This window comes from Phaenicophaeus curvirostris, chromosome 2, assembly GCF_032191515.1.
Source record: "Phaenicophaeus curvirostris isolate KB17595 chromosome 2, BPBGC_Pcur_1.0, whole genome shotgun sequence".
In the NCBI taxonomy this organism is placed as follows: Eukaryota; Metazoa; Chordata; class Aves; order Cuculiformes; family Cuculidae; genus Phaenicophaeus; species Phaenicophaeus curvirostris.
This window is the reverse complement of record NC_091393.1, coordinates 51518092-51530253: the sequence shown is the minus strand read 5'-3', so window position 1 is coordinate 51530253 and position 12162 is coordinate 51518092. Positions and strand designations below refer to the sequence as shown.

Genomic DNA, 12162 nt, shown 5'->3' with positions numbered 1-12162 from the left:
CTTGATGCTCTTGAAACACTATCTGCAACATACTGTATTTTTTTAAGTATCTGCTGGTTTGCTTGACATACTACTCAGACTGAGTACTATCAGCAAAGCTGATTTGAAAGGCCACAGTAAGGGTCACCGACAACTGCAACACTCGTGACAGATTTTATTTGCTAAGAAATGTAAAACTCGGGTTAGGTAACAGGGACGTCTACCTACACAACAGCTTTTCAGACACCTCTGTTTACAAAACATGATTTTACATCTTTCATAATAGTACCCAAACAATAAATAACCAACCCAGAAAAAAACCTAAGAAGTGGGTGAAAACTCCTTGATTTACAAAACTGTGCTATATCAAGGCAATATACGTAATCATCAGTATGAGGGAGAGGATACGTAAATGGAAATATTGCTTTGTAAACTGAAATAATTTAATAGAACCTAATCAGATCAAATCTGTAGTATTCTGCTGATTCGTTGAATACATTCAACAACTATATATATATATATATATAAAATTTTGTCCAGCAATGGCTTGTAAGAAAAATACTTCTTTTAACACTTTTAATACAATTCTACTGCAATGAAACTTTGAAACAGTTGTCATGTTCGTGACAGAACAGATATCACTAATACATTGTTTTCTATATAACCTCAATTCAGAAAAAACAAGTTACTAACTCTTGTTACCATAATATCTGAATAAGTCCCTTTGTGCCCGACTGGCAAAGGCATGAGTGAGCAGTTTCCTTTTCAATAAAAATGAAAACTTGAGGATGTGTCCACAATAAGTTCTTTGGTGGCATCAAGACAGCTTCAGACCTTGAACGTTTTGTTTCAGATTGAGTAACTCTTTTTCTTGCCTTGTTTTTTCCAGCTTGAAGGCTAACTTATTGGCTTTCTTCTCCATTCTGCGTTCCTGTGCATACAAATAACAAATTTACACAGTAGGCATAACATGTAAAAGGAAACCGTTCTAATTAACAGTTCTGGATCATGAAAACAGCAACAATCGGCACAATATTATTATTAATTTGAATACTAATAATTAGTGCCATAAATATGTGTACCACCAGGATTATCACCTTTAATCAGCCAAAGCTTCTAACATGCTGAAGCTTCTAACAATTTGCCACAGGAAATTTCTGGTCCTAAATAAAACAACCAGTATGTCATTGTGGCCAATTAGATTTTCCACATTTCTTTCAGAGACTTTTCACTTCATGTGATCTGAAACATCATAATTTTCTTTGCCTTCCCAGATATTAATGAATTAGGAGGGCTCTCTCCCAAGTTATACAAGTAACATTGGCCACAATAACAGACCAAGATTATCATATAGGAAATTAGGATGACAAAACGATAAGGGTAGCATTCTTTCCCATAGAATTTTTTTAAGGAAGCAATAAAAAATAAAATAAAACAATAGCAAAAAGCAATAAAAATAAAAAGAAAAAAAAACTTTTTGTTTTATAAAGCAACAAAAACTTCCTTTTTTAAGGAAGTCCTTGGAGACGAGCAAGTTTTTCCCATTAATTTCCATAAAGTTTGTAAGACAGTATTCAGATTATATAACATGGTTTTACAGGGTTATATTTTAAATAAGGTGTACCTTTCGCTCCTCCTTTATCGCCTGTTTTCTAGCTTTGCGATCCTCTTTGCTCTCGTCTTTGGAACGGGGCTGTGTTGATGCTCTTGGCAGGTCACTACTATTAATCATTTGCATGCGTTCGATCTGTTTGGCAGTAAGACCTTTCTGAGGCAAGATATGCAGGGGAATTCCAGTCTTCTGGGAAATTTTTATTGGTTTGGGCTAAAGTAGAGAATACATATGTATTAATGGTCCCTAGCTTCCTCTCCAAAGAGGGCACATTGCACTGCTTTATCAGTATAAAAAATTATATTCAGATTTAACAGTAATAAACATCTAAGTTTCCTCATACTATTTTCTTCCCTCAGAAAAATAAACATTAATCCTCAAGTAAGACATCAACCACACGTCCAAGCAGAATCTGGCCTCTCAGATCAAGAAAATGTTTCTCCCTTTTATTTAAACATTACTGAAAAACAACCCTTAATGTTACTTTATAAGCATTCAAGAAAAAGGTTTCCTTTCAAAAGCTCACACATCTGGAACATCAAGCTGTGCTTTAATGATGGGGAAAGTCTGGAAGGCCAAAGAACTGGAATCAATCGTTTCAAACTGTAGAAGGGAAATAGGATAAGAAACTAAATTCCTAGCTGTCTATGTTTCTGCCTAACTATTACATAAACTTTGAATTTACTCAATCTTCCTTCTACTAGAAAATATAATATCCAATCCTTTCTTCAGTGAAGAATTACTACCAGAAGCTAACACCCTCCCTAAACCTTTTTTTCTGCTCCCTCATTCTTTTAAAAACAGATACCCATTGAGAAAACAATCATTTTTGTCTTAAGTTTTCCAGGCAAGGCAGAATAAGTTTAATGATTTTACCTTTGATGGCTCCTTAATAAGTGTTGGGTGATTATACAAGTTTGAATAAGTACCTGGGTCACAAAGAAGAAAAAAAAAATAGAGAAAAAGCCATGAAGAAAGACTTGCAAATAGAAATTATGTAAATTTATTACGAAGTGTACTACTAAGTCTTTGAAGATACAAAATTTCAAGAAATAAGTTATCCACAGAAAAGCAATAATCTTACCTAGCAAGAATTTCTGCTGTTGTGCTCCTGAAGCACAAACCATTTTACCTAAGGCACTGCTAGAAAAGTTCTGAGATCACCTATAATTCACTTTGAAATCCAAGGAATAAACAAGCAAAGTGCAAACTACTTACTCAAAATGGATTCACAATCCCACTTTTCTTTTGGTTCCTCAATAACTACAGCTACTATTTCTTCCTTTTCTTCTTCACTTTCTTCATTCACAGGAGAATCTACATCTTCACAGGGCTCAAGAGCATCCAATTTTACACAACTTTGAAGAAGTTCAGAGAAGAAAAAAATAATGTTTATCTTTTGAAAATGAGTAATTATGTAAACCCAGTCTCTGCTCAGCGAAACCCCAAACCAAGAAAAATTATTCCCAATGAAACATGCAGTGAAAAAATGTTTCCTTAAATAAACACCCCCATAATAAGCTACAACATTAGGACAAGAGACATAGTTGAATAAAAGAAGTATGTCTGCATTTCAAAAGTATCTGGTATACAAAATTCGTGACTGGAGGGCAGGAAGAGAAGAGGATACACATTTTAGTCCAGAAGCAAGGCAGCTCTAGAGGTTATTATGTACTCTGCTACTAACCAGTCATCTTTCATTACAATGGACACATATTCTACCTTTCAATTGGGAAACGCAAGACTAACACAAGAACATTTAGCCATGTAACTTTGGGGTAATATCACCTGCTTTAAGACAACGTGAATACACTGTGGAAACTCAGTCTTACATTGACACAGGGTTGCTTTATAGGCACTGATTTTTGCAGTGCTCAAAACAGTGGTACCTATGCAACAGTTGCCCGAGTATTTATTTTCATGTAACTAGTGGAATCAGCTGCATACTAGCAGGACAGAACATACTTGGCTACAGAGTCTGTTAAAAACAAAAGTAAAGGTATAAGGAGAAAAGTAAGTTACCCTAAAATGAGAAAGGAAGAATGCCTCAAGATACTACTTAAACTAAAGTCAATACAATTATACAAAAGGAACATAATTTCACATTAAAAAAAATGCCTCCACATAATTTCATCATCTCATAGGTTAAGATCGACATTCACCAATGTAAAAAAAATGGATAATACTCATACGTAGATGGTTTTATTATGGGATGTCATCTCTGAGTACATGCACTGGAAACAACATGCCCAGACTTTCAGTGTAAACACAGGATAACATAACTACTTATGTTAAGTAAAACTTATGGGAATACATACTTCTTTGCTTTCTCTTTGTAGTAATCATTCAGGACTTCCTGCAACCTAGCATTGTCCGTGTTAATATAGCCTTCTAGCTCCACATTATCCAAGGCTCCAATTTCATCTTCATCAAATTGTTCATAGAACTAAAACAAAGAAAGTAGATAGCATTTGTTGCGCAACTTTATGATAGCTTATAAGATCTATGTATTTCTTTCTGTTTGCCCCTTTTTCCTCTCTCCTGCCATTTGCTGAACAACTGCTAAACACATATGCAGTAGGATTTCGGCCTTACTGTCAGTATCGTTTCAGCATGGGAGTCAAAAAGGTATCTTTTAATAACAAATAAATCAGCTTCTGGTATATGTTTCTAATTCAGAGGCATTATTGCAGTCTGAACGTTAAAAAGCTCATCACTGCTCAGGACAAAAGTTATACCATATTTCCACTGCTCTGACATAATTTCATGAACATTTCATTTTCCCTTGGCACAATGGGGGAAAGGGTGAAAGATGCAAGTCCTTACCAAGCACTTGTACATGATTTGCTGGGTTGAACTAAGCTTCTCAGACAGAGGTGTGGACACCAGCCACAAATGTTCATTAGAGTGACTGGAATAATTTGTTTAACTGTATCAGTGTTAGGCCTTTTAACAGCAATTAACACTATAAATATTTAACACAAGCCTCTATGAACACAATATTAAATGAGGAATATGCGCAAGGAACAGATATTTAACACCCTGACTACTGAAGGCAGTAAGAATTTGCACAGGCATATAGGACACCACCTTATGAGATGACCCAAAAGACAAAGCCACATTACACCCTTATGTTTAACAGTTATATTCTTGAGCTACCTCACCTTCTCAAATCTGTCATCCAACAGTGTTAACTGCTCGTTCCTCCTCATTACTGAAGATGTCATAGAATATTCTGTGAAACGACTCCTGGTTTCTTCTTGCAGAAAAAGAAATTCTTTTGTGTGCCCATTAACCCCATCATCTGACAAAGGACCTTCTGAATCATAGTCTTTATCATTACTGCAACTATCCTCTCCATCACTATCGTCCTCCACATCTTCCCATTCATCTTCATCCTCAGCATCTGATCCCCTGAACAGAAGTAGAGATCAGTTTTAGAATAATTCACGATCTTTTCCACAGCTCTGACTAGCTTTGGGTTATTTTAAACAATGTGGCAATAATAGATTTAAAGCTCGAGAGACAAAGATAAAAAGTGACCATTTTCAAGCCAGTAAAAGAAAAACAAATATAGCAACAACAGTGTTGCCAAAGTCAGCATAATATTAGTTTCCTCTCAAAGCTGGAAACATTGCTCCTGACAGCTGGATCACAGATCCGTGCACTAACAGTGAGGTTACATTCACATTCAGCCATACATGTCAAAGCAGAAAAAGAAAAATAATAGCTGCATTCTAGAATAGTAAAGCTAGCAAAACTTCCCATTGTTCATAAAACAATGAGAAGGATACCAAAATCTAAAGAAATAATATGCAGTATCACATAAAGCATCTGTAAAGGTACTAGAAGCACCCGTTAGAGTTCATCAATATTGTTAATGATATATTTCAAATGTGATAGATGGTAATGTTTTAAAAAGTTTAAGAATCCTACTATTCCATACACTGCATATGTAAAAACATGCATATAATCCATGAGCTCAAAGTAATAAATGAAACCCAACTCTTGGATAACACACAAAAATTTGATTTTGAAAGCTACTATCCACATAACACAACGTAGTACTTTTTTCCTTTAACAGACATAAGTATTCCACTTGAAATCTTAAGCTACGCTTGTTTCCTACAACACCACCATGTGAAATGACAAATAGCACCACTCCTATTTACATTTTATAAATGTGTACATATTTGCAATGCTCTACAAAGCTCTATGTACCCTTTCTGTAGTTCGTTTGCTTGTAGAACAAAATCATCTTCCAGAATGTTTTCTGGATTGTCAAAGTCAAAATCATCATCAAGAGCTGCAACAATATCAGGGTCAAAATCTAGCCGTGGTCCTAGAAAGTTAAACAAAAAAACCAACATAAATATGTAAGTTTCTCTGACATTATGAAGCTACTTTCCTAGATAAAAACTACTTCAACTAGACTGTTAATTTGCGCCAAGGCAAGATTAAACCTACGAATCACAAAATTCCTCAATAATATTTGTAGATTTGATACAAGCCAGGGCAAGTCACCAGCATCTTGTCAATTTTCCTCATCACGCAGAGGTCTTAAGCTTCCAAAAAAGTATTTTAAGATATTTTACTTAAGAGCATTGTAGAGGAAAAGACAGCAAGTTAGAGAACCGTATATCAATCAACCCTAGCTCTCACACCCTAAAACTCCCTACATTGCATAAGGTCAGAAAGTGTTTCTCTACTGCAATTAACAGAAACGTCTTTAGCATCCTTCTGCTAGGACAGACAGAACTACCACAATTAATTCCTGTTACAAAATACTAAGACAGCTTCAAGGGAAACGTTCAGTGCAAAAACCAGATACACAACAAAAGTGCAGCTTGTAGCACTGAAACAATACTAACCAAGGAAAGTAAACACCACTCTGCATTTGAAAAGAACAGAAATTTTGAGACTGAAAATTCAGTTCTGGATTTGGATTCAAACAAATTGGAGTTGGGAGTAACAGATCAAGAGTATTTTCTACAGGTTTTCCCTGATATTAATTTCTATTTGCCACACAATAGTAAGAGCCCATGGATTGTCCACCTCCAGCAAAGATAAAAAGCTGTTATTAGTGAATTATGGAAATAGGTGTCAAATTGAAACATAGGTCTCATAGATCATTCTTTATGTCTGCTACTGAGCCTGTTCCAAACCAAAAATAACAGTGTAATTGAAGCCATAATTACCATCTAGTTCCTAGACAGCAACTCATGTTACAGAAAAGCAAAAAACTTAATGATACCTGAAACAGGAGCAGCTTTATTTAACAAGCCCACATCCTCTTCAAACTCTGTGGCAAATACCGAGGAAGGTAACTTAATAGATGGAGCCTTAAAAAAGAAACAGAAAAAAACCATCATATTTGTTCTTAGTTTCTCACCGAAGGTCACATAAAATAATGTGCAGATAATCATGTGACCAAAAGAAAGTCTGAGTGTACTACTGAAATGTTAAGACAAGTTCTACTTTACTGGTAGCAAATTTTCAAAGTCATGGAATGAAAGCTAGGTAAACTGTTGGAAGTATTAATTCTGATAACATTTTCCAGGCAGAGAGACAGTATTTTTTAATTTCTGAAGCTTTTATAGAATGGTTGTACAGTAGCACAATGAAATTTGTAATATTTTTTTGTTTCAACATCACTAACACACATTTGAAATTACCCCTTTATTGAACACCTTATTAAAAGCTTACTAACGTGCACATCTACAATAACTTTAAATCTTAGGCAGTATCACCAAACTGCACCTGAAAGCTATTTATGGCTAAGAAAATTGGTGGTAACTAAAATTACACTACTTGGGTAAACCAGACTCCCTTGATTAAAAGGGACTGACTGGCAACTGGGTACTTCATTGCTGAAATTACATATTGATTTTCCATTCTAAAATGATGTAGCATCACTGAATTCCACAAATTAAGCCAGCAATTCGAAAGTTTGGTTTTATTTTCCCTGGGTTCTGTTATATTCCACTTTAAAAACATGCTGCATTGTTAATGCAATGTGGTACAGCTCCCAGAGCATTCAAAAACTCTAAAAATTTTACAACCAAATGCTAACTCCAGGAGAGCATGACTTGTTCAAACAAATAGCTTTGTAAGCCATCTATGTCAAGAAAAGCTTGTCATGGGTACTCAAGTGTTCTAATGCTGCACTACCAAAATACCGTTCATCAATAAGCTTCGGCTTGTTGAATTCTGTTTTTATTTGTAGGAAAGCCTGATTGGGTGTCGAACAGATCCTATATATATATGTATATATACACACACATACATGTCACAGTCACAACAACACATTTTGAATATGGTCAATGTATCTACAGGACGCTAAAATCCAAAGCACAGTATTAGACTATTATTAGCATAAATACTACTCACTGGAATTCGCTCAATTTCGTCCTCTATGTGCCCCTCATTCGTGACAACAATTTTGCTTTGCTGTCCACGCACAGAAGGGACAAGCTCAGAGGGACCAGAGGCTTCTTTTAGATGCTGCAAATAGTCATAGTCATCATCAAAGAAGACTCCATACTTCCGCTGCTCTTCCCTCCTTTGCTCCTCATGGCCCTTGGAAATGTAAACAGAAATACATTTAGTTACTTAAGTCAATTTAAAACTTACTAGCAAAATGAAAAGTAACTCATCTATTGAGAATGCCTGAATTCTAAGTCCTTCTAGTCCTGTCTCCACTCATTACTCTAAGGTAGAGCCAACTAGAACACTGCAATCATCTGGTTCAGTGTTGGGGTGCTGTCTGAGAAAGACCTTAAACAGCTTTTTCCATTAATGGCCTAACTAGCAAAGCATGTTTTTTTCCAAGGTGGGTCAGGCAATCTTTGCTATTTTTTAAATACGTTTATCTCCCTATAGCTAGTCAGTCATTCTTCAACACATCAGGTAGTAGCTCACAACTATCAAGTTTCCTTCTTTATAATAAGCTGGACTATAACTACCTTCTCTCAGGCTATGTTTTTTAATTGTACAATTGCATAGCCACTTTTCTCTTCTGCAGTTTTACTTATGTGAATGAACTCAATATTGAAAGTGAGTATTTACTTTCTGTGCCGGCAGTAGAACTCTCTGGGGTGCAGTATCATCAGCGGCAAGTGGATCCCTCTGACTTCTGTGCACCAAGTGAAATGTTACTGCTTTTTTCTTCTCTATGAAGGGTTTCTTTTTCTTGTGAGGCTGCAAAAGGACATTTGGTTAATCATTAATAAAAAAATGAAATATTAAATGCACCTAAAAAAATCCTTTGCCTGGAACATGCTACTGCACTCCTTTTAGGACAATGTCTTATAAGCATGTACTTAAAGACAAAGCAAAAAGACACTAATGGTAGCTTAACTCTTCTCACTCCAAGCACAACAGCCATTTCATGTGTTCTAATAGTATATGCTGATGTATTCAGCTGCAAAATCGCAATACAACAGTAAAATAAATATTTGATTATAAAAGATACACATTAACATATTACCTAGAAAGCAATTTTCAAGTAACTACTTTCTAAACACTGTGTCAAATCTGGCATAAATTTCATCCAAGAAACACAGGAAGCTAATACAAGGAAATTAATCTATACACACCTAGCTTCTTGAAAATTGTTTACACCAGTAATTCAAGAACATCCATGAAAGCTATGAACTGCACCATTACACAGACATAGCTCTAACATCAAAAATATATCTACATTCTGGATCAATAAAAATCTGAAGAATTCTTATCTGGAAGAAAGCCTTTTCTGTAAGTTAGCACATCCAACTTGAGGAAATACTTTTATCAAAATTTTCAACTTTACTTTCACACAGAGAGGATATGGATCTGTTAGAGTAAGTCCAAAGGAGGGCCACGTAGATGATCAGAGGGCTGGAGCACCTCAGCTATGAGGACAGCCTGAGAAAGTTGGGGTTATTCAGCCTGGAGAAGAGAAGGCTCTGGGGAGACCTTATAGCAGACTTCCAGTACTTAAAGGGGGCCTACAGGAAAGCTGGGGAGAGGCTCTTTATCAAGGAGTGTAGTGACAGAACGAGAAGTCATGTTTTTTAAGCTGAAAGAGAGGAGGTTTATATTAGATATTAGGAAGAAATTTCTTACTGTGAGAGTGGTGAGGTACTGAAACAGGCTGCCCAAGGAAGTTTTGCATGCCCCATCCCTGGAAGCATTCAAGGTCAGGCTGGATGAGACTTTGTGCAACTTAATCTAATGGAAGGTATCTCTGTCCACGGCAGGAGGGTTGGAATGTTACAGGTTCCTTCCAACTCAAACCATTCTATGATTCCATGACTCTATACTTACCTATGAAAATGTGTTAGTAGCAGATACATACAACTTGGAAACTACAGCTCTTAAGTTATCTGCTTCATCCAGTAACTTTAAGTATACAACATGACACACTAGGGCACACCAAAGTTCAGAGCACAAAAACCACCACCATGTTTTGAGTTAAAACCCCCAAACTGCAATTTTAAATCTTAGAATTATACAACAGCTTGGGCTAGAAGAGACCATTGCGGTCATCTAATCCAACCCCAGTGCAGTGAGCAGCGACACCTTCAGCTAGATCAGGTTGCTCAGAGCCCTGTCCAACCTGACCCCAAGTATTTCCAAGGATAAGGCATCTACCACCTCTCTGGGCAGCCTGTTCCAGTGTTTCACCATCCTCAGCGTGAAAAGTTTCTTCCTAATATCTAGTCTAAACTTGTCTTCTTTTAGTTTAAAATCATTACCTCTTGCCCTATCGCTACAGACCGGGCTAAAAAACTTTTCCTCCAGCTTTCTTATAAACCTGCTTCAAGTACCGAAAGGCCGCAATAAGTTCTCCTCGGAGTCTTCTTCTCTCCAAGCTGAACAACTCCAACTCTCCCAGCCTCTCCTCACCTTGTGCGTAGAGCAACCCTAAAAAGGCACCACAAGGACTATATTTTTGGAAGCCGGGCGACTTGCTGGCGATGGGTGGCCCAGGCCAGGCCAGGCCGGTGGTCGGGCAGGGTGGAAGCCGGGTAGGGAAGCTGCCGAAGAACGGAGGGACACGACGGCTCTCGCCCCCTACCCTCATCCCCCTTCTTTCTCCAATTCCTCCTCCTCCCTCTCTTCCTCTCCCTCCTCACCATGGCGGCCGCTCCCCCTCGCGCTCACGTGGACCCCACTCTCACGACCTCCGAGCTGCGCCCTCCATCTTGGGATAAACCACTGGCCGGCGGCGGGGGGGATACGGGGGGGTTCGGGACAGGCCATTCCGCACGCTTTCTTTTTAAGTTTGCCCCAGTAACAAAAACAACGTGATTTTTTTTCTGACACTGAAATAGTATTTTAATAAAACGGAGTCTCCGAGAACGCAAGCAGGGTAATCCCTCTCATCCTTCACAGGCATATTTTTCCCAGTTCTTCCCCCCTTAAAACTAGCGGAGAATGGTTCGGCCCGCCAGCGGGCCGCAGCGGCGGGGCCGAAGGGCGAGGCGCATGCGCAATGGGCGGGGAGGGCGGAGCTCTCCGGGGAAGGGGCGTGGCCTTTGTGTTCGGAGCCCCGAGCAGTGGGTGTCGAGCACGGCGCGACACGAGGGGCCGGGGCGGCTCTGAGGGCGGGGAGCCCCTCGCCGGCGGCCTCCCCGCCTCTCGGCCCGTGGCTGCCAGCCCCCCCGGGCCCTCCTGCCTCGCGCTGTGGGCGGGCACCGCGGAGCCCCGCGGCCGCCACGGGACCGTGGGCTCACCAGGCTGGAAAAGAAAAGGCTGCTTTGGATCATCGAGTCCAACCATTCCTAGCTGCCGCTAAACCACGTCCCTCAGCATCTGTCTTTTAAACACCTCCAGGGAAGGTGACTCAACCACCCCCCTGGGCAGCCTGTTCCAGTGCCCACCACTTTTTCAGTAAGGAAGTTTTTCCTAATATCCAGGCTAAAACTTCCCTGGTGCAACTTAATGCCATTCCCTCTCTCCCTATCACTTGTTACCTGGGAGAGGAGACAAGCACCACCTCACTACAAACTTTTTCCAGGTAGTTGTAGAAAGCCATACGGTCTCCCCTCAGCCTTCTCCTCTCCAGGCTAAACAATCCCAGTTGCCTCAGCTGCTCCTCATAAAACTTGTTCTCCAAACCCTTCACCAGCTTTGTTGCCCTTCTTTGGACATGCTCCAGCAACTCTGTCTTCCTTGTACTCAGTGACCCAAAAGTGAACATAGTACTGAAGATGTGGCCTCACCAATGGCAAGAGAGGGACAAAAATCACTTCCCTGCTCCTGCGGTCACACCATTTTTCATACAAGCCAGAATGCTCTTGGCTCTCTTGGGCGCCTGGGCACACTGCTGGCTCACGTTCAGCCGTCTATCAGCCAGCATCCTAGGTCCTTTTTGCACCAGCCATACTTCCCCAAGCACTGCATGGGGTTGTTGTGGCTGAACTGCAAGAGCCTTATTGAATCTCATACGATTGGCCTTATCCCATCAATTTCAGCATGTCCAGATCCCTCTGCTGAGCCTTCTTGCCCTCAAGCAGATCAACACTTCCACCCAATTTGATATTGTGTGTCACTCCTGAGAGCAACACAGAACCCTTCCTCTGGCT

At 39.2% G+C, this 12162-nt stretch overlaps 1 protein-coding gene across 1 annotated transcript; it reads right to left on the bottom strand.

Moving 5' to 3' along the window:
• Positions 1-137: 137 nt before the first annotated feature.
• Positions 138-10793, bottom strand: LTV1 (LTV1 ribosome biogenesis factor). Its single transcript, XM_069852031.1, has 11 exons — positions 10711-10793; positions 8660-8791; positions 7982-8170; positions 6846-6933; positions 5813-5933; positions 4756-5005; positions 3910-4037; positions 2810-2949; positions 2468-2520; positions 1604-1804; positions 138-910 (listed from the first exon to the last, which is right to left on the bottom strand). Exons 1-11 carry the CDS (start codon positions 10711-10713, stop codon positions 797-799), a joined length of 1419 nt encoding a protein of 472 aa, XP_069708132.1. The 5' UTR covers positions 10714-10793; the 3' UTR covers positions 138-796.
• Between the last annotated feature and the right edge of the window lie 1369 nt (positions 10794-12162).